General features: G+C 38.1%; 1 protein-coding gene and 1 long non-coding RNA gene across 15 annotated transcripts in view; one reads left to right on the plus strand and one right to left on the minus strand.

Annotated features, from left to right (window-relative positions):
- Positions 1-27998, minus strand: part of IQSEC1 (IQ motif and Sec7 domain ArfGEF 1) — a 304523-nt gene that overhangs the window by 8290 nt on the left and 268235 nt on the right. For all 14 annotated transcript variants that reach the window (XM_081848828.1, XM_081848827.1, XM_081848826.1 and 11 more), the window contains 9 exons: positions 19859-20020; positions 17001-17123; positions 15491-15657; positions 13787-13926; positions 10888-10917; positions 8803-8928; positions 8335-8434; positions 5410-5571; positions 4399-4575 (listed from right to left, as the gene is read on the minus strand). In XM_081848828.1, the coding sequence (XP_081704954.1) occupies positions 4399-4575; positions 5410-5571; positions 8335-8434; positions 8803-8928; positions 10888-10917; positions 13787-13926; positions 15491-15657; positions 17001-17123; positions 19859-20020 (1187 nt within the window). The remainder of the gene's footprint in view (positions 1-4398; positions 4576-5409; positions 5572-8334; positions 8435-8802; positions 8929-10887; positions 10918-13786; positions 13927-15490; positions 15658-17000; positions 17124-19858; positions 20021-27998) is intronic.
- On the plus strand, positions 79-27997 carry LOC309334543. The gene is made up of 3 exons (XR_014153154.1): positions 79-492; positions 23484-23581; positions 27898-27997. It is a non-coding gene; the product is annotated as an uncharacterized lncRNA (long non-coding RNA).

The raw sequence follows: 27998 nt of genomic DNA on the forward strand, positions 1-27998 counted from the left end.
TATGTAATTTGTGTTATTTTGTATTTTTATGTTGTGAACTGCCCCCTGATTTTCAGATGCAGGCAGTATAAAAATATAACAACAACAACAACAGCAACAATAATTTGTTCTTGTTGGTATCCTTCTGTCTCAAGAGTCAATGGAGTGTGCCTCTGGGGGTGAAGTGACCTCCCCAGGGCACAAGGAGGGCCTGATCTGCCCAGGCAACAGGACCCTCCCTTTCGGTGTCACTCATATGGTCCAAAGGAAAGCAAAGCAATGCATTTGGCACTGGCTTGGCTGCAGGAGTTGCCAGAAGGAGGCATACAAGGCACCATCCAACCGTCTTAGGGACCCCACTCTGAATTTGTGTAGGATTTACTCCTTGGCCCTTTCTTCTCTTGAAGATGTCCTGTAAGGCAGCAGAATTTTCCTTCTCCTTCTAGATAGGCTACCTTCCCAAGTTGACAAGCCCCAGGTGCCCATCACATCCTTCGACTATTTGGGTCTGAGGTAAGTTCATTGGTTAGCTGTGTTACTTTCATACTTTTATCTTGTGATAACCTGATAACTAGATACAGATAAACAAATCTACTACATCTACAATGAAGGTTTCTTTCGGTAGTGGTGCCCCAGTTTTGGAATATCTGTCTAATAAGGTGTGCTTGGTGTCTACTTTACAAGCTTTTAGATGCCAGCTTAATAAATGATTATTTATGCAGATATTATAAGATGTATTAAGATATAATGGCCCCATTTCTTTTTTATTTTAGAGTTTTCTTTTATTGATGTTGTTTTATTTTATTACGTCGGGCATATGTTCCCTGACATACTTTCAGTGAAAGGCAGTAAAATTGTTATAAATAAGTAAATAAATAATTTTACAATTCTTTACGGTCATATCTATAGCTGCGCCTGAAGCAGGGCCTTCTCTGGTGTGGGACTGCAATTATGGAATGACATTGCCTTGAAAAGGCAACCTGGATACTTTCCAAATTTCAGGAAATTAGTACAAGCTTCATATACCTTGAGTATATGGGACCACAATGTTTGTAGGCTTTAATTTAAGCAACTGTATCTCATCATCTTAAACTGCATCTTGTCATCTTAAAATGCTCAGACTCATCTGAGGTAGGTTTCTGACTCAAAATCAACCCTACTCTTACAATACCATGGTGATGCATCTGGCAAATTTCTGAATCTTTCACAACTATCCTTGAATGTCTCCTCCAATTATGCAGGTGGCGGGGGGGGGGGGGGAATGATGCTTAAGATGGTAAATGTGGTCATATTTCCAAAGCAATCCAAATGCTGGCTCAAGTTTTTCTCTAACATCATGCAGCAAATGGCTAGTCAGTTACCAAGGGCCTTTTCCGGAGGTCACTGTACAAATTGCAAATATGCACTTCCGCTTACAGATATTTCTTTTGGACCTATTTATTCTTTATCACACAATGAAACAACTTGTGGAAGTTGTCTGGGCTGCATGAGACACAAACAAGTAAACCTGACTTTGTCAAACTGAACAAGCAGCCTTTAAAAGCTAGCCATTTATTATTTTAAATGAATTATACTTTAATAAATTGGAGAAGTGTTAAAGGACATATTTAATGCTAGAGACCTGGAAAACCTAATTCAGGTGGTGAGAATAATATAGGGCTTTAAAAAATCCAACATGCAGGCTGGAGAGTCCTTCATATGTTGTTGGACTACAACTCCCATCAGCCCCAGCCAGTATGACCAATGGTCAGGAATGATGAGTGTTGTAGTCCAGAAACGTGTAGAGGGCCACAGGTTCCCTGGCCCTGAACTAAAAGATGCTTTGCCCTAACATTTTTTACATATTTTTCTTTTAAAAATAAAAACATTAAATATCCAAGTTTTACATACGTCATAGTATCCAAAAACAACATTATTACATATTTCAACAATCTCTGAAATAAAAATTATAAAGCAGTTATAACCACTGTTTGAGTGGTAAAACTAAGTTATTTTTTTAAAAAAACACAAGGTAACCTTTTGAAAAAGCATGTTTCTACCTACATATGATACCTAGATAAGATAATCTACTTCATCAGCCTCCTCCTGCGTCCTGTAGCAAAGCAACACTACATGATTTTTAGCTACATGCTCAATCTTTCTATTGGAGGGGAGTGATGGCATAAAATGACAGTGTTGTTTAAGCTAAACACTTCATAATCTCATTGCAGTGAGGGCCAGTTCAAACATGTATCTTTGAAGATCATATTTAACATGAACCCTATAGATACACACATTTTAAAAAGTAGTAAAAGAAGTTATCTACACATCTTGTTCCTTTTTCATGAAATCAAAGGATCATCAGAATCAGCCTATAATTTACACAGAATGTGTTACCATGTGAAGCATTCTACCTCTATGATTTGAAACTGCATGGAGAAAACTTTCTGTGGGGGCACCATGTTTGAACCCATGGAAATCACTCCAAAGGCCAACTTCTATAGAACTGCACCTGTTTCTAGTTGGTTCTTGGCAATAGCTAACACAATCAATGAAAAGACCACCTAGGTTATCCTAACCAATACCTGACTGTATGTGTGTGTGTTTCTTAAATTAATTGCACTGCACAAGTCCAAACATAAACTCTCCATAATTATGACTCAATAAAAATGTTAAAATTAAGTTTAGCTGGGTTTAACATAGTCACTGCTTAAACCCTTCAGTCTGACGCCTATATTCAACTACAGAAAATAACTTGTCAGCGATGAGTATATGCCAACAGAAGGCATATGTTGTTGACATATGGGATGTTTCATGCTTATGAAAAATTCATCTTGTTTATGGTAAAGAATCCTCCAAATGAAGCTAGCTACATGACAATGTCTGGAGTAAATGTTTGAAAGCTCCTAGTAGGATGAAAAGTGTTAACTGGGAATCATGTCAAGTAATAGGTACATTAGTGAAAATCCTGTTTCTAAAAATGAATGTTGTCATTCTCAATGAAAAACAGAAAAGTGAAACCATTCTTACATGAAACTAAATAATGACGACTGAGGCCTCATCCAAAGTCTACTCAAGTGCACATTTTTAAATAAAATTCTAAAAAGCGTTAATTCAGTGGACCTTTGCACTGGTGTTGTTCCATGCAATGGATTCATGGTTGTCACTGAATTGTCCCCAAAGTAAAGTAATATATAATAATTACTATGGATAAATAATTGTGGCTAAATAGAAAGTAAACCCGTTTGGTAAAAATAAAGATGCAGATATTAGTATGTGTATATTTTGATGCACAAATAGGCATGTGCACATAATTACACATAGCACATACTTAAGATTAGTATTGATGACTGTAGCACAGTAGAAGCTTACACATGATATTTTAAAGAGAAAGGTATACTTCACTTTTATATAGAGGTCAAAATAATATATAGGATGAAAAGTAAGCAAAAATTTAAATCTATTTGCTAGTGGTATATTATAATTTAGCATAGTGTACATGGTGTTAACAGGCAGAGCAATTCTACTAGCAACAGCAGGAACCAATAACGTGCCTGTTCTTTTGCACACATAGCTGAAATGTAGTGCCTGACATTCAAAATACACCAGGGCATTGATTTCCAGTCATAATCGTAGTGGCATTTTTCTACGTTCTGCACACATGGGTGAAATGTAATGATTAAAATGCATACATTCCAAAACCAGGTATAACATCTATAATTTAAAATATATTTTAAACTTCCATCACCATCCAGATCAGTTCAAACTTTAGGCCCAAAAGCAGTGGTGAAATTACTACTTTGCCAAAATGGTTCCTTCCCCATTATGCTGGCAACAGTAGTGTAGTATATACACAAGCCACAGTTTCAGCAAGATCTAGAGTCTACGTTTTGAGCAATACGATAAAGTAGCACCAGTCACACAACTATATCCGATTTATGTTTCTCTAGATAGAATTTAGCAGGGCTTCACTCAATTTCATTCATCAATATACTACATGGATACACATAAGCACAAAATGCACAAGAAGCAGCCAATACACAATGATTTGGGTGGGTTTTTTCCCCTAATGACAATATAAGGAAGAAAATAACAAAAAGGGACGCAAAACTAAACAGTTTACTCCTAGCATTATACCTAGCATGTAATTAACCATTATTTTATTATAAACTTACAATTTTTCTCTGTCTTCTTTCTCCTTTTAAAGTATACATAGAAAGCTACAACAGTTTAATATTTTCAAATGGAATTTTTGAATAAGCAGAGGGGGAAAAACAGAAAAAACCACACTACTAACAATAAGATATATTTAACTTTCTCAGGATTACATTTTTACATTTTCATATTTGTTAGTGTATTCTTTGAACACACACACACGCACACACACATATATATTAAGGTTCAATGAATATATTTATCAAAGAAGGAAGAAATGCATACCTGCTTCAGAGAGGTCTCTAAGAGAGCTGCTAAGGGCACTCCTTTTAAGACCCTCCCCAGTGGCGTAACTGTCATCAAGGCAGGCACGGTTCAATGTCCCATTGCCAGACTCTTTTTTCAGGCTAGAGCACTGAGACATGCTTGGTCGTACTACACCTTTCTGCTTTTCAAGTTCAGCTGAAAAGAGAGCAGAAGCCAATTACTCTATTGGCTCTTTCAGATTGTAGCGCTGAAAAAATAGGTATGGACTCTTTGCTGGCTCGTTAATAATTTCAATAACCCTAAACACAATGCTTCTAAAAATTGGCACCTGGACAAATAAAGCTTGCTCAGTCTGCAAAAGGCACAGCATTCCAGAAGCTGGGCCACACACCGGAGCCTTTTCAGGGCTTCAACAACAGAAAGCTCTGTGTGAGAAGGCGCATTCCTATTAAGTTCAGTGTTGGGGAATATTTCATGTTACCTAAGCCTTTTGCCCATCCCTTCTCCTTTGGCACCAGAAATGCTCAGATACAGTACCTCACACAACGTACTCTCTAGCACACAAAGCAAAATAAATAAATAACGAAATAACTATCATTAGGTAGCAATGAACAAAGCGATGCTATCAAATTTGCCATGTCTTCATTTGGTTGGGTGTCACTGCACCTTGGTAGTCTGTGTGCATAATTGCATCATAACAGCATACCAATGCAAATCCTTCTGCTGGACTCCAGATGGCAGTGGCACATAACCATGTGGTAACAGCCAGTCATGGAGTTTAAAAGTGTGGTCAGAACCCACCAGCTGAAATGGATGCCCTTGGACCACTGTAAGTCTCCTGAGGAAAATGCAATATATCAGCACTTAGTAAAACGTTCTCGTATTTCAACTGCAGTTTAATCTGAGCAAATTTTAACTTTTCTGAGCAAATTTTAACTTTATAAAGAAAACTTTTTGTAAATATGCCAAAATAGATTCACCTAACATAATTAATTTTAAATGCTCTACTATATGTACCTTTGTACTTACACTCTATTCTGTGCTTTTCCATTTCTTGTACCTCTGCAACAGACTCCCTCAGATCATCCGTAAATTTCTTTCTGTCCTGGGGATTTGGCGCATTGAAATTTATCAAAACTTTTATATCTGCTCCCGGAACAGCTGATGTGAGCCGTATGCCATTAGGATAATCTAGAAAGTGGTAAAAGGGATATATGTATATTAATTTCTTTCAAGTGTTTTCTGTTCTCTATTTGCATCTCCAAATGTGAAAAAGATACAGTGGTACCTTGGTTTAAGAACAGCTTAGTTTATGAACAACTTGGATTAAGAACACTGCAAACCCGGAAATAGATGTTTTGGTTTGTGAACTTTGCCTTAGAATAAGAACATGTTTCACTTCCTGTTGAGTGTGTTCCATTTGTAAATTGAGTCCCCCACTGCTATGGGAAAGCACACCTTGGTTTAAGAACGCTTTGGTTCAAGAACGGACTTCGGGAACAGATTAAGTTCGTAAACCAAGGTACCACTGTACATCCCAGTACATCAAAGATTTCCATTACCACATTAACATTTCTTGGTAACCATGTGCAACTGATAGGATGAGGCCTGAAAGCATCTGTGTCTATTGTGCTCCTCCCACAGTAGACTGGGCAACTTACCCTGCGTGAGATATGTATTGGAGTCTCAGGGCTTCTAGGTCTCTCTGTGTTTCTGGTGTTATTTCAGGTGGTCTAAGATGCCTACAGGTCTGTCACATTCTTTACAGTTTCTGGCAGAAACTGTGTCCTCTCTGTCACCGACTACCTCCAGGAATAACATGGAGGGTCCGAATGAACACAAGACCTTACTGAACAGCCATTCAAAGATTACTACAAAACTATAAACTTGGCAAAATCCAACCATTTGTAGGCTGAAAAATGGGAAACGACTTTCTTAGAACCAAGAATGCTGCTGGATTAGTTGGAAGTCCCATCTAGACCAGCATCCTGTTCTTACAGTGGCTGACTAGATGCCTATGCAGAGTCTTCAAAGAGGGCATTTTATGGGGGTGAATCTATGGTTTATCCTGTAGACAGCTACTTGCTGTCATTTTTTCAGCCACATAAGTCTCCTGGGTGAATCAAATGTGTCATCATACATGATGAGGGGCGTTTGAGGGAAAACAACAGTCACCACTCACTCAAGGATTTCCGCCATATATCACAGACTTGATGCAGTGGTAGACTGAATGATCACTGAAATCCTCTGACAGGGCACTTCTGGTGGTTCCTCACACCCTCAAGACCATCACCAGGGACTCTGGTGAGGCAGGCCCTGCCCTGTGGAACTCCCTTGCAGCAGTGGTTTGGTGGGAACTATCCCTCCTTCATTCATATGTCACTTGAAAACTTTATTGTTCAGAAAGGCCTTTACCACATGAATTTTCTTGTTAAGGCAACCAGTATTTACTAATGTTTTAAAGCTTTTTAAAATGAATATCATTATTTTGTGTTTATATGTTGTATTCCGCCTTGTATTTTTTAATGAAAGTGCATCCTATAAAATTGTAAACAAATATCATCACAAGATTGGCAGCTATGGCAATCAAATATAAGTGGGTCCCCCCGCCCATCATCTGCCCCAATCCTTACACTTTTGAGCCAAAAGGGCTTCTAAATAGAAAAGTACTAAAAGTACTAAATAAGGCATGTTAGTACTTTTAATTACTTTTGATAAAAGTACTAAGTAAAAAAACATTTAACACACAGTGATTTATTGGGCCGCACAGACATTAGAAATGATATTATATAGAATTTTTAGCCATACATATAAAATAAATATTTAAGTTTTAGAGTCATTAATCTTAAATCATAACTGTAATGTGAACTGTAGAAGAAACACTAATATAAAACTTTCTCAGGATAGATAGATAGATAGATAAATAAATAAATAAATAAAGCCCACATGAAACTGAGTAAGGCAAGAAATGTTTAAAAACCGTATAAAATGGATGTGTCCACCATCAAAAGAGGATATATAAAACAATGTATATTTTGTACAAAAATAGTACATGTACAGCTGGATACACAAATGTTCACTTAGATCAATTCTCAGAAAGGGGTATGAAAATATATTCTGAAGACTTTTTAAAGGTTAGAATTGGCAGGAGGAAGGCAGTTGGTGAATATATCTTTACTGTTACGTGGTCTCTAGTGAAAAGAAACTGCAAACCTTCATGTTTTTAAAATGAAAGTTTGTTCTGGAAAAAGTGGAAGTATCTATTTTGTCTTTCCCTCGTGACCTACGAATGTGGAGATAAATACTTTATTTCCTTTCAAAGAATTAACTGATTCCTCAAAATACATTTTACCCTTATCATCCACTCCCCGTTGCCAATCATTCCCATCACCTTGCCAGCTTCTAAATGGAATGCTTTTCACTGCCTTTGCTTTAACTGACAGAATTCTCAGAAGGTATATGAATTCCATTCCTTGAGAACAAGCTGAATCTGACAGCTGCAACATGCAGATAGGCTGGGTGGGATATTTGTAGCTTGCTGCCTTCAGCTACAATAATGGCTATGCATTGCTTAAAGAAAAATGCTGAAGGGGGAGAAATCTGGAGGAGAGTGTCAGGCTGTGTTGAACCAAACTGATCTTTCTCCCAAATATCCCGTATGTGTACATATACTAAACCATTATAGCTCACATGTTTCAGAGAATCAAGATTTCATACTTTATTTTTAAAAGTCTTTGAATGCTATTCTTATTCTGTTTCATAAACATTTAAATAAATGTGGTGACAAAGCAAAATCACACTATCTCGTCAATATTAACAATAGGTTTTCATTGCATTTCTGCAATATCTTTTCTAAAAAATGGGGGAAAACCACTTCCTCAAGGTATAGTTATTCTTAAGAAATGAGGTGCACCAATTTACCCTTAACTCATATGAGAGGCTAAAAACACTTACACTGATTCTCAAAAAGGAGCACCTGCATTCCATAGAGGGAAAAGGACTGTCGAAAACTGTATGTGACTGAATTCTTCTTCTTTTGAAAGATCTTAGTGACCTAAAAATATCAACAAGCATAAAAATCAATGTTGGAGAAAGTATTCGGTTAGTTAAAAACACTGAAATGTATGGACAATGAACCCTTATAATATTACACCAGTAAGCATCCTGATGACAAACTCTGCCTAAAATACCATTTCCATTTACTAGCCTTTTGGCTCCCCTGCACAACTTTCCTAGCTGATCCTGAGCACTGCATAGAACTGTAGTTGTACACACAGCTCTTCATCCACACATGAATAACAATCCATGCAGAAACCCACATAGTGCCCCTACATGGATTCTGCATTTAAGTAAGCCCCTTTACTTAATGGAGTCTCTGCATTAATATAATGTGTTATAAAAATATGCCTGTCAGATACATACCACAAGCAGATCATTAAATAAAAATATTTCCCGCTGGTGTAATCCAAGCTTTTGTGGTTTATTTGGATCTGGAACTTCAAAGAGCCTGCAGTAGCAAACAAGTCTCCGATGTGGAAGAGAAAGGACCTGTGGGATATAGGACAATGCTGACTTTAGTCAATTAAAAAGGAGTTCAGTATTATTTAGGTGAAGTCTTTTCCACAATGGTGGAGGAAGAAATAGTTGAAAATGGTGAAAATAAAAAACATTTAAGGAAAAGCTTTTCATTAGCCCCTCTTTGCACCATTTTGGATTTTCCTTTTTTTTGTCATCATATTTATATATCGGTGGTAAACTCATATGTTATTTCATGAAGCCTGTTGTCCAATGCTACTATCATTAACACAGGGACACGGGCGGTGCTGTGGGTTAAACCACTGTGCTGCTTGGGCTTGCCGACTGAAAGGTTGGTGGTTCGAATCCCCGCAACAGGGTGAGCTCCCATTGTTTAGTCCCAGCTCCTGCCAACCTAGCAGTTCAAAAGCACGTCAAAGTGCAAGTAGATAAATAGGTACCGCTCCGGCAGGAAGGTAAACGGTGTTTCCGTGTGCTGCTCTGGTTTCGCCAGAAGCGGCTTAGTCATGCTGGCCACATGACCTGGAAAAAATGTCTGCGGAAGCAGACAAATGCCGGCTCCCTCGGCCTTTAAAGCGAGATGAGCGCCGCAACCCCAGAATCGTTCGCGACTGGACTTAATTGTCAGGGGTCCCTTTACCTTTACTGTCATTAATTCTTCAACAGTATCCTGATTTTCCTCAGCAGGGGGAATAGGTGAAAATAATTCCCCCTAGCTCCATGCCAGTGCATGCATTGTATCTGATACAGTATAGGGACTAAGGTTCCTTTACTTCAAGGTCAATACGGATTTTCCACTGTCTTTTCCACGAGATGCTAGCCTGTTTATGCATGGACAAACAGAAGGCTACTAACAATAAGTTTTAATTGCAATGAATTTTTATTAGAGTCTAACTTCTTAGATTCTGAGTTCTTCTTAGCCCCAGTGCAGAGGAACTGTATCTCAGTTCCTGAGCCAATAATTTTATTTTGGCATCCATGACATCTAAGGAAATATGCCAAACTTATGGGGGGGGGGGGCGGAATCCTGATCAGCAAAGTGACCTGCCACACATGACCCACTTTTACAATGATTGATGCAGCATGCACAATTTAAAATTCCTTCTATATGAGGAATATAATATATACTTCATATTTATACAAATGTTTTAATGAAGTGTCTCAAAGTATAACACAAAGTCAGCAAGAAAACGTTTCTCATATTCAGTCAAAGGTCCCACAATAGTCACCAACAGCAGTATTCCAACGTTTATGATATGACAATATGTGAAGACCTTCATCTATACCTGTCCCCTAACCCCTATACATAACAGATGAACAGAAGACATGCAAGGGCACACCAATGCTCAATGTTCACTGTTTTGCAGCTTGTGTGTGTGAAAGATCCTAAAGGAATGTCTCAGTCCCACATTCCTCTACTGCATAATCTTGTGCTAAGTTTCCACACTGATTGATTAAGCTGATTAAACACTAAAAACAATGAAAGCAAAGCGCATTTATGAAATATTCTGACTTTAAAATAATGCAAAAGAAAGAGAGAGATGTACGTTTAAATATCTGCAGATCAGAGGCCATGCACACCTTTGAGGGGAGAGGCAAATTGTTTTTAATCTTAAAATTGTTAGAAAATATGTCTAAGGGCAGCTCACCACAACTGACCTCAGCCAGGTTTATAAACAAAGCTGCCCCCAGTTTCACTTATGCTTGCTAATTACCGTAATTCACTTTTATATTTCATTGTTGTACCAAGCTCTATCTGTGTGATACTGAACCCCACAGAGAAAGCACAATCTGGCTCCTTTACAAAATGGAAATGTTTCATTAGGTCAACAATTGACACTTTTAAATATTTAGGATGAAAAAGCAATGAACTGCCAAAATCTGAGTAACAACAAAGGATTTAAACATGTTAGGGCCCTTCTGATGAGCTTTGCTTACAGAACAGAAATGAATATTAAAGGAAATACCTACACAACCAAGTCCATGGTGTAGAGATCCAATCTACAGCAGAAAAAGACACATACAAGTTCATTAAATTTCAGAGAAATACATATCATATCAAGCAAATACTTTGTGGTCTTATTATCACTAAACTCCTATAAAAGCAAACATGCCTATAAATAATGATGGGCATTTATTTTCAAACCCCCTTTTGCACAGTTACGCTGTCACTAAGCAGGAATGAGCACAAGGAACGCTAATTTAATCCTAATGACTTTATTTAATCATTTGAATTGCTTTCTCACAAAGCTTAAATTCTACAGTGTAGTTCTGCAGCTTTCAAAATCCCACTTTCCAGTCTATAAGGCAATGAAAGTAGTATAACTCTACCTCTTCATTTTGGAAAAGCCATTATCTGTAAGCATACAAAGATGCAATGAGTGTGCCCACCTTCCCATATACACGCAACAGCTACCCCACAACTTTGGAATTCTGTTTCTTTGTTGTTGTTTTTAAAATATATTTATTTATTTTTACAGAAAAACAGAAGAGATTCAAAACAACAAAACCAATCACCAACATACATCAAAATACAAAAAACAAATTAAAAGAAAAAACTCCAATTTTTAAATTCATGTTTACAAAACTTTCTTTCTTGACTTCCTCACGCCTCCCTTTTTTGTGTTCCTCTTTGTCCAATCAGATACAGCAAATACTTACCCTCTTTCGAAACTCATTTCTAATTATTAAAATCACTTCTATTATGTCTCCGATCTTTCCTCCTTATGTTTAAACACCTTTAACATATTGTTTACTTTTGACATAATATAACTTTAATCTTTCACCCTTTTTCTATTACGTTTTTGCATACTTTTTAACACTGTATCACTAATGCCATATTATTTTTATATCCAACATCATTTTAGCATTCATAAACCTTGCAGTATTTCTGCAGATAAGTCTTAAACTTCTTCCAGTCCTCTTCCACCGCTTCTTCTCCCAGGTCTCGGATTCTGCCAGTCATTTCTGCCAATTCCATATAGTCTATTACTTGCATCTGCCATTCTTCCAAGGTGGGCAAATCTTGTGTCTTCCAGTACTTTGCGATGAGTATTCTTGCTGCTGTTGTCGCATACATAAAAAACGTTCTATCTTTCTTTAACACCAATTGGCCGACTATGCCCAAGAGAAAGGCCTCTGGTTTCTTAAGGAAGGTATATTTAAATACCTTTTTCAGTTCATTATATATCATCTCCCAGAAAGCCTTAACCTTCGGGCACGTCCACCAAAGGTGAAAGAATGTACCCTCAGTTTCTTTACATTTCCAACATTTGTTATCAGGCAGATGGTAAATTTTAGCAAGCTTGACTGGGGTCATGTACCACCTATAAATCATTTTCATAATATTCTCTCTTAAGGCATTACATGCCGTAAATTTCATACCGGTGGTCCACAACTTTTCCCAGTCAGCAAACAAAATGTTATGACCTATGTCCTGTGCCCATTTAATCATAGCTGATTTAACTATTTCATCCTGAGTATTCCATTTCAACAGCAAGTTATACATTCTTGAAAGAATCTTAGTTTTGGTTCTAACAGTTCTGTTTCCAGTTTCGATTTCTCCACCTGGAAGCCCAGTTTTTAATCCAAATTATAGGCCTCTCTTATTTGATAATAATGAAGCCAATCTCGCACTTTATCTTTTAGTTTCTCAAAACTCTGCAATTTCAATGTATCTCCTTCTTGTTCTAGTATCTCCCAATATTTCGGCCACTTGGCCTCCATATTGAGTCTTTTCAGAGCCTTAGCTTCCAAAGGTGACAACCACCTTGGGGTCTTGCTTTCCAATAAGTCTTTGTATCTTGTCCAGACATTAAACACCGCTTTCCTGACAATATGATTTTTGAATGCTGTATGAGCTTTAACCTTGTCGTACCATAGATATGCATGCCACCCAAAAGCATTATTAAAACCTTCTAGATCCAAAATATCAGTGTTCTCAAGAAGTAGCCAATCTTTCAACCAGCAGAATACTGCTGATTCATAGTAAAGCTTAATGTCTGGCAGGGCAAACCCTCCTCTTTCCTTTGCATCAGTTAGTATTTTAAATTTTATTCTGGGCTTTTTGCCCTGCCAGACAAATTTAGAAATATCTCTCTGCCACCTCTTGAAACAATCCATCTTGTCCACAATCTGTAAAGTTTGAAACAAAAATAACATTTTTGGCAATACATTCATCTTTATAGCTGCAATTTGACCCAACAAGGAAAGCTTCAAATTAGACCAAATTTCTAAATCTTTTTTAACTTCTGACCAACATTTCTCATAGTTATCTTTAAATAAATTCAAGTTTTTTGCAGTCATGTTAATCCCTAGGTATTTCACTTTCTTAGCCACGGTTAAACCTGTCTCATTCTGAAACCCTTCTTTTTCCATTGATGTTAAGTTTTTCTCTAAAACCTTAGTTTTTAGCTTGTTTAATTTGAATCCTGCCACATGACCAAATTCTTGAATCAATTCTAAAACTGTTTTCGTACTAGATTCTGGCTCCTGTAATGTCAAAACCAGGTCATCTGCAAAAGCCTTCAATTTATGGAATTCTGTTTCTTTGGACTCTTGCCATATTGCTAAGGTGCAATATGATTTCTTTACTGGTGTTGACTTTTGGTTGTTTGCGTTAAGCTGGCACGCGGGGATAAAAAGATGTTGGAATATTTTCATGTTTAATATAGAGGAATAAAAACCTCTATGCTTTACAGTGGGTGGGATATAAATACTTAGAAAACTAAAGAAACTATACAAAATAGATCCAATAACTCAGGAAAGACACTTTCTGAGCAGTCATTTATGCCCTCAAAGCTGGAAATGGTTCAGTGAGTACAGCATCTACTTTTGCACATGTAACTCGCAAATGCAAAATATAACTTACTGGTTTCTTTCCTACTATGAGTTTTTCAACCTTTTGGACCTGTGACACATGATCCTCGTTTGTCTTGAGCTCCCGCTTTCGGATTCTTTCATAGATCCCGATAAGCATCTCCCGTGGAATATCTTCACCATCATCTACACCTGCAGAACCCAAACATCATTGCAATACCCAAAAACTGCAATACTGCAATACCTCTACAACTTGATGACACTTCTGCCTTGTAAAGAATGTGATCTAGCTACTGGTTGTTACACTAACATCACTGATACTAAATCTTGGCATGTCATGATCAGTATCTCCAAAGAACCTGCCTTTTAACAATTAAAGAAGTGAATTTCAATCAATGACATTTGGATATATAAATATCGCCCCTCATTCTTGTTTAGAATTCCAGGGTAGTATACAATCAATAAAAGTAATCATAAAACATCAGAAGAACGAAGAAAACAGTATTTAAAATATACATAAGATTAAAATGCCCAGATGACTAAAAAGGTGTTCTGGTGCAGAAAAGATTGTAACTGGTGCCAGAAGAACCTGCATAGGGAGAGTTTTCTATGGACACTTTGCTCTCATGTATTATATCTCTGATAATGCCATTTGAAGAGGGACCTCGGCAGAAGATCTTAACAGACAAGTAGGTTAATATGGGAAGAGGCACTCTTTTGAGTATTTGGGTTCCAAGCCATTTACACTGAATTGGTCTCCAGTTATGCTCTTTTAAAATCAGTATGATATTTATTTACTTAAAAATTTTCTATTCCTATCTGCAAAATACACATTTGCCCTATTTTTAGTTATTGATACAACAGTAACCAAGAGTACTGTGGAGTATCAATACAATTAGGTAACAGATAGCAGTTTGTTAACACACACACACACACACACACACACACTCAATGTTAAATGTCCGAGCAATAATAAACCTCAGTATTAGTTAAAAATATTGCAGTCTTGAAGCACCATTCGTGGAAGATAAAGCACATTCTCAACCTAGTTGCTTTAAAAACATTAATAAAGATTTTCTGCTGTAATATGCTTAGTGAATGAAGTTGGCCCACAGACCTGGAGAGGGATGGTTTGCAGTGCAGAAATACAAGAGGCAATCAAAATTACAAGCACCCCCACATTGGTCTTTCAGCTATAAAACATTTCCTTTCTCTCAAGAACTTGAATCTCGGTTTCCTCAGCCTCCTCAGAGTTCTAAAACACTTTTGTGGGGTATAGTCACACAAACGCGTAATATGGAACAGAATCTAATTACTGTATTCTTTTGTGGTTTTTGTGGTGTAGAGTAGACCATAATGGCAAATGTCTATGCATGTTTACTCATAAGTAAGTCTTACTGTGTTCAATGATTTACTTCCATGTAAGTGTGCATAGAATTGCAACATTGCTGCAGTTTTTACAACAATGTGCTTCCAAAGCCATGTGGCAGACTTTTCTACCTCTTTAGTATTTAAGAAATGATCTATTTAGAAACGGGTGCTGCCGCATTGTTAGTAATCAGACTGTTGTCCTTTCCCAAAAACCCTTTCCAATCTTCTCCTGGCCTGGTAAGAAATCATAGTACAAATGGCAGACTAGCCTCTTGGATTATTTTTAATAAAGAAAAATGTGGCTTTTGACATTTTCTGTTCAAGACCGGAGGAAATGAAACAAACCCAGCCTTTAGACCCTGGCAGATTTTTGAATTATGCATACCTCTTAGATTCTTGACAAAATCTTCAAGCTTCATTTTGCGTTCTGGTTTCACATTTGGACTATACATATCTGTGTTTAATAATATGATTGCAAAAGCTAGGATGAAGATGGTATCAGGATTTCTAAACTGTCTCACAACACCTGGATTGCAGATGCAGTATCTCTGGCTACAAAAGACACCGAAATAAGAGTGGTCAGATTCAAGGATGAGTCGATAAGCCTTTTAGAATAAACCAATAAACTGTTTCATTGAGGATACTGGAATTATACTCCTGACATACACATTTATTGCTTGAATATTAATTACCATTCCATCACATTATCTCAGCTAATACCCACTCTTTGTAACCAAATTACTATTTGCTGATCTAGATATTCCGGTGGTTAAGGCTAGTCTAACTCCATTACAGTAAGTGCCCTCAGTTTCCTGCAATATTCACTTGTTGTATAGATATACATAAAATATACATATACATATTTATCACTGCAGACTGCAAACCATACCTAGTGGATCAAAGAGGATAAAAATTACCCAGATTTGCACAATTAATCAGAAATAGGATAGTGGTGACAATTATACATTATTTATTCATGGCAATGTAAGGTAATATAAGACTACTGCAAGTGTAAAACAGCTTATATTTGTAGGGCAAAATATGCAATGGAAAGGCCAAATTTTCTTGGGTTGAACATCACAGTCCAAATGAAGTGCACTACTGACTCAGGTAACCATTTCCTCCTTCTACCATGTAGCTATAGCCCAAATATGCCAGCACAAACTATGCAACAATATCTGATGCAACTTTGATCCATAATTTATATCTATGCTAATATGCCATTTGTACACATTTCATGCCTAATGAGTCTGACCAATGGCTTCAACAGATCTGTGGCACCCTCTGAGGATAGGCCTCTTTATTTTTAGCATATTGGAAGATTCTTCACATTTCTCCCCACGTCCCCACCATGGATAAAGAACATTTGTCTAGGCTTTAATAAGTTAATGCTCTTTGCTCAGCTAAGCTAAACTGCTTAATTAAAAGGTCAGCAGAGTACACTGCAAAATGTTATAAAGGATAAATGCTTCCATTTCAACAAGATGAGAACATAGAGTATTTACAGCACAATCCGTTACATGCCTACTCAGAAGTAAGTCCCACTGCGTTCAATAGCCCTTACACCGGGGTAAGTGGGTATAGGAATGTGACCTTAAATTCCTTTAAAATGTTTAAACCGACAGTAAACATTTCTTTGTTCGCATTTAGACTTGATAACATAAGATACAACAAACAGGGCTGCCAGAATCTATAGCTGCCTTTTCCCAACCTAGTGGCCTCTGGAGGTTTTTAAGTACATCTCTCATCAACTCCAGAAGGCTGGTCTACAATATATAATATCGTGAGAACAGAATTTTAGATCAAGATAATATTTGACTACTTCAGCCTGAGTACACTCAAACCTACTACGTATGTGACTAAACCTTGTGATAGCTATCTGTTTACGTCCATACCTAAAAGCTTCAATGAGTCGTTCTACTTTTTGAGCTTCCCCTTGAACACGGATATGAGCTTGGAATTTCCTGAGTGCTTCATCTAGTTCCATAGCTGAGAAGTCCATTTCATCCACAACACAGCTAGGACAAAGAAGAAGAAGAGTTTTGATTTTGCCACCCTCCAGCATATCCCCCCCGCCCAGCAATCCACCCTGCCTCCAATAAAATACCAACTGCTGTACTTAGTATAGTATTCAGTCAGATGAAGCATGCAATGATTAAAGGGCAAAGAGAGAATTATGAGCACTATATATCAATTAAAGAAGCTTATGTAAGCGGGTCATGATTTTTCAAAGACATTTCTCTGGCAGAAATAATAATCACTTTTATGTTCTTCAAAAAGCAATTTCCCCCAGTCAGTAGCTCCATTAGAAAACAACCAAACATTACTTTAATTTACTACTTTACTGAGCAGTAGGGCACAGAGGAACAGACACCAGTCCCCTCCTTGCCTATCCTATGAACGTTGGAAGGGAGGGTGGCATCAAGAAGGCCCTGTGTTCTTTTACTTTCCTTCCTGATGCCTTTGAGTGGATAGCAAAAGGGGAAAGCAATATACTTTTCCTTCTCTGGCAGAAGGGGTACCAGTTACCACACACCATTTCCCCCCTTAAAGTATTGTGCATAATAACACCCCAGTACTCTTTTCAATAACTGGAAGGGAAAAGAGAAAGGAATTGTGTAGCAGACAGTGGAGAGGGGAGAGCAGAGAGGGAGAAAGGGCACTCAGGTGGACAGGGCTGATTTAAAAGGCTGATGCAAAACCATGATTTGTGAAACCATGATCTAATTGCCTTTTCTGCTGCCTGTGAGGTCTACTTGCCAATAAAATAAAATAGAATCTGGAGGTTTCTTCCCTTTATATTAGGCTTTTGAGGTTATTCACAATGAAAGATCAATCTCTGCGAAGTACAATAGACTAATGCAGGTGCCATGGTAAGAACGTATGACCCATGCTAAAAGCCTTTTTATTAAAATGCATTGCCATATGGCATCAGGGTAAAAATGTTTATGATTGTTCAAATGAGAGAGGGGCAGAACCAGGCAATTAAAATGCAGAGGGACAGGTATCAATTCAAAGAGGATACTTTGGATAAAACATATGTGCCAGAGATATTTGCAAAGACACACCATGCACAGGAGTTTAAAAGCTAATACTGGAAGCCACTGATTCAAGTTGTGTGAGCTGTTGTACTTTGTTTTAAATGATAGCATAGATACAAAGAGCATAATGGAAACCTGCTGGGATGGAGAGAACCAGTGGGCATTGGTTATTTCTGGATACAAACTCTACAGAAAGGACCGGGAAGGGTGTGTTGGAGGTGGCATCACTCTGTACATCAAAGAGGCATACAGTCCCAAAAGCTAGAGATCTCAAAAGGGCTGAGTCTTCCACAAAATTACTGTGGATGGCAGTATCAGGTCCCCAAGAGTAGCTTACTACTGAGCATATAGTATCATCCTCCTGACCAAAACGCCCAGGGTGATTCTGAGATGGACAATGAAATTTTCCTCATAATCTAATTAGCTATGTCACATATCCATAAAACAGCAAACAGTCAACAAATAAAGCCAGGTCTTTTTAGTACCTTGGTTAGCTGTATAATGTAGGAAAACTTGACATATTTCATAACCCGATGCAACACAGAAATAAATGCCATCTTGGTACCTGACACAAGCTAACATGGGAAGCTTCTGCACTCCTAAGGTTGCTTGTTTTAACTGAACATTGCAATTGCATATTTAATTCCTTTGGCTGTATTCCAGTGCTCAGTTAAGTGCACTCAAAACCTCATTGAATGGCCTTTAAAACATAATAACAGGTAAACAAAAAAGATCCAATGTTTAATTTATAAGATTTTAGTCAATGAAGCAAACATGAAGAGGAGGTCATCAGGGTTAAATTTCCTAGCCTATTTGTAGATCATATGTTTTGGCATTGTGTCAAATAGGCATCAATAACATTTTCACGTGGTGCAACTCCCAGAACAAAAGCCTCTCTTTAATAGAGTTAGGCAATATGCCAACATAACATTCTCATCTACAGGACTGTTTTTAGAAAACATCATTTTGGAATTTAAAATCTGTGTTGATTTTTCAAGGAAGAACCATGAGCTGACAGATTTCCGCCCCCCTCCCCGCCCCCTAGAAGAAGGCCCTGCTTCACTGTTCCTTTGTAGTAAGGAAATATATAGAACAAGTGGGTCCAGGAATAAGACAACCCACTTGCCAAGTGTAGAATGCTTCATTAAAGCATATTTATATGAGTGCATTCTGCTGATTAAGGTGTACCACTAATCAATAGGAACCTTAGCATTCAACAGCAATTCTTCATCAAAGTAATGTATACATAATTCTATAAATTTGGGCCAATATGTCATGAGCTGGCATGCAGTACGCAGTACAGCACATCAAAACTGAAAATATTGTGGCACTTGCTTTCTGGATGGTAGTAGTCTTCCACATTTTGTCATGTCATTTTATTTTAGACAATGAATTGAGTAATATTTCAAGGAATAATAAAGGACTTATAATCAATAGACACTTTCCTTCTAGATGAGCATATCCTAGACAATTAAAATAATAATAGATTATAGTATAGCAGATAAATAGTTAAGAACCTCCTTCTGGAACAGTCTTTCTGAATTGCGGGCATAGCTGTAAATGTATATGGGGAAATGATTTTTTCCTGGTTTTTCTTTTTCTCTGAAACTGCACTTAGCTTATGCACAAAACAATTGGCGAGCATCCCTTTCTTTAAAATCCACATAGCGTACACTTAAATATGCAACAGATGCTTCATATCTGCTACTTACTCCAACACATCCCGGTTAAACTGCTTTTGTCGATTTCCGAGGAATTCTCCAATCATCTGTCTGCTGAGTCCTTTTCTCTGCAGAAGGAAATGAGCAACTCCAACAGGCGTATCTGGCACAAAGCCTCTCTCAATTAGGTACTGGATTCCTTTTTCAGGTTTTCTACAAGAAGAAAAAAACCCCAAATCTCCCATTAGCCACTTTCACCACAACATAATCAGGGGCATATGTATTTTTATTGTGTGTGTGCGCGTGTATAATATTTGTTGCTGTATACCACTTAGATTTCTTTAAGGAAATTGTGCTATATAAATATTTTCATAAATAAATTTAAAATAAATAAAATAAAGATTGGGGTTGTTTTAGGGCTCTTCCACAATCAACACAAGTATCTTTTAATTTCTAAGGCAGAGGTATACAGTCGTACTTCGGAAGTCAAATGCCTAGCGAGTTAAACCTTTTGGCTCCCGAATGCCGCACGTTCTTTAGAACCCAAATGTCTGACACAGCTTCCGTGGCTTCCTGCAGCCAATCGGAAACCTTGTCTTGGTTTCCGAATGTTTTGGAAGTCGAACGGACTTCTGGAACAGATTCTATTCGACTTCAGAGATATAACTGTACAACTTAAATCATTTGAGGACCAAATTTACTGTTATTACCAGTGGGGAGTAACAATACTGCAGCAGCTATGAAAAAGTATGTGCATCACATCTTTAACATAGTGCTTTTTAAAACTTACACCTGCCATTTATTTCTGCAAATCTTAGCAGACTCACAGTTCTTGCTTTGCACAGACCTTTCTCTCAACAGCACCCCCTCCCACCCCTATGTGAGAAGCACTGATGAACAATACCAAGTAACCCTCTGGTCCTGCTTCTACCACAAACAGTATGCTGTTTGAAACAGTATTAAACAAATGCTCCTGGAAAGCAGACAAGCTGTGGCATCGAGTCAGTAGCCCTTCCTTGTTTTTCCCAGCATCTGGAGCGGATATAGCCTTTAAATTCTAAGATTCAATTTAGCTACTGTAGTGGACAGCTTTTTTAAATATAACATTGGTTTTTTAAAAAATTATTTTCATATTTAAACTGTTTAACATGGTTGCATCAAGATATATCTTTGTTTACAATGGAGCACATGCCACGCAGCAATTGCATAAAATAAAAAATAAAACAATGAACACTCAGATAAACGTTTCTACATATATAAACGAAGTTGTGTCGAAGTGTATATACCAAAATTATTATGATTATTACAGAAATGATGTATAGTAATGTGTATTGCTCTGATTGGTGACCATAAATAAAATGAATTTTGTATCAATAACAATTAGAATTTATAGGAAAGGAGGGGAGGGGGGAAATTAAAAATCACACTTCATGCACGCCAGACTGTGCTTTAAACTATGGGTACTGTTCTTCCATGTGTTGAACAACTATTGCTTGATACATCACCCATGAGTTTTTTTCTAGTCCTTTTCAATAGTCATCACCACTCCTTATAGTAGAATCATAGAATCATAGAGTTGGAAGAGACCACAAGGGCCATCGAGTCCAACCCCCTGCCAAGCAGGAAACACCATCAGAGCACTCCTGACATATGGTTGTCAAGCCTCTGCTTAAAGACCTCCAAAGAAGGAGACTCCACCACATATGTAGTACATATGTAGCATGTAGTACTGAATTCAGTAATCAATTGTTTGCTTTTGTTTGCAAGGGAGCATCATGGGGTGGGGAAGAGGGAGGCAATCTGGGGACGGGGCAGGATCCAGCTCCTCCTTATAGCACTCCTGCCACTTTACTCCCTATCACATTACTCCCTAATTTGGATAGGGCCTAGTTTGGCCCTGAGCTACAATAGCAGCACTTTAAAGTCACCCTGTAGCAAGTAAACAGTCAGGGGTGGGAGTCATAATTGGGAATTGCAATATGCTGGCCTATACCAGTGTGTTAATTTTGGAGGTCATCTATGTGATTAGAAAGTGGGGGACAGAAATCAAACACATGTTCTGGTCAAAGTGGTCCTTTTACCTGACTTACAGATGATGTAGGATTTGAATACACATTTTAGAAAATGCTCTTAGTTGAAGTTTAGTTACATTACTACTTCCATATTAAGAGGATGATCATACTTCAAGGTCAGTGGGGTTTTGCTCTGAAAGAAGCTGAATGGGGTTTGAATTGAGCTTCTGAGAGCGAGGATTTAAATGCATATGCGTGTGTGTGTGTGTGAGAGAGAGAGAGAGAGAGAGAGAGAGAGAGAGAGAATATGTGTATGTATGCATGTGTGTGTCAACACACACACACATGTACCTCCGGTTGCGGACGGGATCCGCTCTGGAGATCCGGTTGGATCCCGAGGTTTCCGCAACCGGAGGTACCGTTTCTGTGCACGCGCACGGCGCGGAAAAGTGCTTCTGTGCATGCGTGCACAGCAAAACCCGGAAAAATAGTTCTGGGTTTGCTGTGTGCATATCCTGAAGGATACGCAAGAAGAGGTGCACGTAAGTAGAGGTACCACTATATATATATATATATATATATATATATATATATATATATAATTTCTCTTGAAACAACAAGGAATATTTCAGCATCCAATGTGCTACAAAAGCACTGTTGCCTGCTCTGTTGTTGTTTATCAAATTTGTAGATCTCAGGGTGGTTCAAAACATAAAAACACAAGATAAAAACAGAAATTGCACAAATGGGTTTTTTGTCTTTTTTTGTAGGAAATGTATGCTTTTTATGCAGTCTGCAGTTTCTGAAAAAAGTACAAAATAAAACAAAAATCCCCCTATCCCGCAATTACATTCAACACTGGCTGTGTTTACATTCTCTCTAAACCATGGTTTATGCAGGGGTCAGCAAACTTTTTCAGCAGGGGGCCGGTTCACTGTCCCTCAGACCTTGTGGGGGACCAGACTATATGGGGGGGGGGGGAATGAATGAATTCCTATGCCCCATAAATAACCCAGAAATGCATTTTAAATAAAAGGACACATTCTACTCATGTAAAAACATGCTGATTCCCGGACCATCTGGATTTAGAAAGCGATTGGGCCGGATCCAGCCCCCGGGCCTTAGTTTGCTTACCCATGGTTTACGGGGTTGGGGATTGGTTATGTGCTCATGTTCCTCCACTTCAGTTTAATACAGTACTTCCTAATTGTTAAACTACAGTTTGCTATGCTATCCAACCAGAAAGCTCTAGTTTGATACATCCCTCCAAATCAGCATTGAAAAAGAAATAAAAACCAGTGGTTTGCAATCTTGATTTGGGCTAATCACTCAAACCATAGTGTGCAAGTTCTGACATCACAGCAAACTGAGGTTTCTGAAACAAGTTGGTATTTTATTAAGCCAGGAGTGTGAGGGAAGGATTGAAATGTAGAAAGAGGGAGAATGTACATAAAGAGCTTTCCCCCAATCCTCCAAACCATGCTTTGAACAAGCAATATGGTATCTGAATGCACTGAATGCTAAATGCAAGATTGAGACTGAAGTAGTCAAGGCAGACAGAGATTATGCATTTATCCGCTGCTATGTAAACATCAAAAGGTTTGTGTACTGCAACAGTGACTAACCACAATTCAATATTTTCATTGTGTTCTCCATTTTCTAAGGTATTACAAATATCTGAAAATGCAAATGGATTTCCAACTTTGCAGACGGAGGATGCAGCTTTCTGCTCAGACATGTGAAATCAATTTCCAAGAACAAGGTGACCCTGCTATTTTTATACCAAGATGGTCATGTAACCACATCTTTCCTCATGTAGGTTATTGTCAATAACATTACCAAATCTCCTAACATGCTTACTCTGCTGGACTTTACTAGTAAAAATTTGATATCTGGTAAGTAAAAGAAACAATCAGACTTTTACCCTCATAGCTGAGTACCATAGAAAAACTGCCTCATCATCATGTCTTAAAATCTGCCTGCCTGAAAGTTTACATCTGAAACAAAAAGAATATGTGCTGTTATTCCCACAAGGGCAAGCTAAGATAATATTTCCTTTATTCAAAATATTTTCTCCTCTGAGCAAACAGAAGAAACTAAAGCTACAATCCTAAACACACATACTATTGAGTAAGCTACACTGAGGTCAGTGGGATTCACTTCAAGTAGGTCTATGGGGTCACGAAGAGTTGGACACGACTAAACGACTAAACAACAACAACAACAACAACAACAACAACAACAACAACAAACATGCTTAGGATTCTGAATCAGAATTATTTTCTCCATCTGAACTCATTGGTTCTGTACAAAGTGGAACAAGGTGAGATCTATACATTACAACAAGCTTTGTTCCTTTGGCTGAATAAAGATGTACAACTTGCTTGTACAGTACATCTCAATCTTTTCTTTTGGGAACACACCATAATATTCTTTCAGGTTTTGAGGCAACTGAACCTACTAGTCAAAAATATGAAAGACAATGCTTTACCAATACCATTCATGTCCTGAAGGACTGTATTTTAATTATTCTCTAGAAAGAAAGATTAATGGTTCTGAAGAAGGCTGTTTTAAAGCTGGACTTTCGGGAAAGAAATAGATGGTCAAATGGAAAGAAGGCAAAAGGCAAATATCAAATTAGAAAAGGGGATTTTTATTTGTGCTATTTTTAGTCGTTCAAACATGACTGGGCATAATGAACATATAAAAATGTGTTTTTGCAGAATATCATTACAGTAATGCAAAAGAATGGAGAATATGTTATGCTGTAGAATTATTTCCATGTGGAAAATGCTACAGAAAACACACACCATAACATGGATTGTTGACCTGGCCAGTAATGTATTTGCTCATGTAACTGAGGGCAGGACTGCAGCCATGTGAGCCAATGTAGAAAAGTGGTTAAGAGTGCTGGCCAGGGTTCAAATTGCCACTCACTGATTTTGTGAGGATAAAATGGGGAAAGGGAGAAGTATATGTGCTGCCTTGAGCTCCTTGGGGAAAAGAAGCAATATAAAAGTAATAATAAATAAAATAAAATAAAAATAATGAAGGCAAAAGGGTTGGTACATTTTTAAAGTGAGTGTCTTCTGCACAGGATCACACATTTTAAAGTAGTAGTTTCAAAATTCTATGCTGTTCCTTTTTCACTGGGTGCCAGCTCTGATTCCAGTGTTATTCTAAAGGTGCTAGTTTTTCTATGGACAGAGGGGGTAAATACGGATTGATAGTCTGCTAATATATGCAGAGAGCCACTTGGTTAGACACTAACCCATATTGTGTTGCGGATGAGTAACAAGAGCCACTTACAGTATGTATCTGAGCCAATATCTAGGAAAGCAGAGAAATCACATGGCAGGAAAATATAGAAGACTAGCTAAAGTAGTGGTTCCATGCACACTGTAGCTAGTTACTACTTGAATTAAGGGCAGTTTATATTTACTTGGCCACACCATCTTTGGTAGACACGATCAAATAATTCAAGAGCAGAAAAGCATGTAAACCTCTTTGTTCAGATTTAAAACTTCTTTTCAGTTTTCCCCACTTCAGTTTCTTAAGCTTAATTGTATAGCTTAGTTCTTAATACTTGGGTTCTAAAACAAGATGGTACTTTCTGTCAGTTTCCTAACCTTCTATTAATCACACCCCTGAGGCTCCTCTAGCAGTATAATAGACCTAGGGGATCACCAAATGCCTCCTAATTGGTTTGGGATTCTTCTCTTTCTCAAGACGTTCTATCCCTTTCTTACTGAATGGAGACCCAAGTAGTGTTCACTAATAACGCTACTTCTCCTGTTCCCAATTCAGCTTCCCAGTTTTTCTCTTGTCTGTATACTCCTGAAAAAGGACACTAATTGCTGTATTTCAAACTAAGCTCAGAGACTTCCTTCTCTGGCTGCAGAGTGGATCTCTCACACACAGCTCAGGAGCTATACTTCTACCCTGCTGAACACCAAGAACACCCAACTCCCAACTCTCAATCCCCTTTTCTTTTCCCCCTGCCAAAGTGCTTGCTGTATCTACAGCCAATCAGGTGAGCCTACAGCTCAGCACTCACCAAACTCCGGTCTTGCTGAGCTTTCCGTCCCACCCCTGCACTTGTTACATGGCAATAGTTGTGGCTGGCTGGGAAGCAGCCATTCTCAATTTCCATTCTAATGTCCCAGACACTATGGCTGGGTTCAGATGGCAACCAAGCCAAACTATGCCTCATGCTCACTGCAAGCTAAATTACCAATGAGAAAGCAAAGCAGCCACAATCACTTCGCCAGGAGCCTGCATGAACTCTTATGTTCACACTAAGCCAGTGCTACTTGTGTACTTGTGTGACATTGTTAATGGAAGCTCCCCAGACCCAGCTGCCCGGCAATGCAACTCCAGCATCTGTCTGGGTGGGCCAGATCCTGGCACCAGACCTGTCTACAAGGTATAGACTTTGTTGTCCATTACGAGATTATCAAAGACCCACAGAAGGTCTTTATGAGGACTGTTTAAAATGTCACAAGTAGCAAGCAAGTTTTTGAATTCTCCAGAACTCTTCTACAGGCTGGAAATTAAACAAAACAGCAGGGAGGAAGGAGATAAGAAAAGCCCCAAAGCCTTCGCTTTGTAATAGTCTTAAAATGGAGTGTGGAAGGTGTGTTGGCATGTGCTGCTAAGTGAATAACTATTTCCAGTTGTGCAGAGAAACCCTGGGACAAAGAAACAATAAGGACAGCCCCACTCCAATTCTTTAAACAGGCCTTAGGATAAGGTTACCAGATTTCTTTCAATGAATCCAGGGACACTTTTCAACTTCAATGGATTTTGTCGAAACGGGGATGTCTGGTAACCTTACATTAGGACTGAATGCCAGAAACTAGGGAGGCTACAGCAATTTGATGCATGATGGAGAACTACTTGTGGAAATCAACTGCTTACCCAAATACCATTTTTTAATATATTGTTGCTTGTTTCCCCCCTCCCCATTTCTGATGCTTCCGTTCTTTAGCCATATTGTCTCTAATCGTCACATGCTGCAGTCCCTCTCTTCCCTCTTGCAATGCATTCACTACTAATAAATTTTCATTCTCTAAATAGCTGAAAAGGCAGCTGCCTCTGCTTTTCACTTGGATAATCTAACCAGCCTGAATTCCAGGGAACAGTAAATGAACTGGCAAATCCTGACCTCCATAATTACAATCAGACATATGCTTGGCCTTCCCTTTTTATAGTGGGCACTTCACAACAAAATTATATCCCCATCAGCTCTCTAGGTATTGTGGCAAGAGAATTGTGCTTAATCCTAACATGGAGCTCTGTTATAGCAAATTGTGTGCTTGGAATGTTTAATACTAGATGGACCTGATTGGATGGGAGTGATGTAATGACTCGATTCCAGTTTCTGAGGCTATTCCAAGCTGCTAATAATGGACTCCATAGCCTTTTGAAGGCTGGATTTTCAATATTAGGGAAGATTTATATATTCTCTGTAAATGACTATAAAGGATCCCCTCCCTACATTTTTTAACGCAGCCAGCATTTCACTAAACTATAGCCTGAACTGATTCACGCTATGAGCCTTTTCCTCTCTATGCATATTACTGGGTATTTATTTAAAAGAGAAAAGTCATAAAAAAGTCTTTCTGTTGTTATTATGGAATAATCTACACTCCAGGTGTTGTAAAGATACTCTTTTATACTAAACTCCCAATAGGCTGGCATTCACTTTCCTGAAGACCTTTAACAGACATTTCTCATATTTAATAGAATCATAGGATTGTAGAGCGAGAAGGTACCCCGAGGGTCATCTAGTCCAACCCCCTGAGTCCTGTGTCCAATTTGAAACATTTGCTTAGCTTTGCAAATGTGATAGCAGTTGCATTGCAGTAGCACTATGAGATAACTTGTAAAAAGTTTGGAAGCAAAATGGGCTGTAGCCTGCTTAGATGCAACTTTACACCAAGAGTTTGCAAAGCTTGTTAAAATACACCTGTATGTTAAAGGTGCATCTTTCTTTGGAAGCAATCCTACTTGCATATAAGGTGCATGAGATTATACTGTTTTTTGGCTGAGTCCTCACTATGGTTCTCTTCACAGCTGATATTTGGAAGAAGAAGAAATTTCTGCAAATGTGATGCAAAAGTTGGCTGTGCATGATGCTGGAATGTCACTCTGCCCATGTCATCAAGAAAGCTTCT

Source organism: Podarcis erhardii (genome assembly GCF_964252035.2).
Source record: "Podarcis erhardii genome assembly, chromosome: 2".
NCBI classification, from domain to species: domain Eukaryota; kingdom Metazoa; phylum Chordata; class Lepidosauria; order Squamata; family Lacertidae; genus Podarcis; species Podarcis erhardii.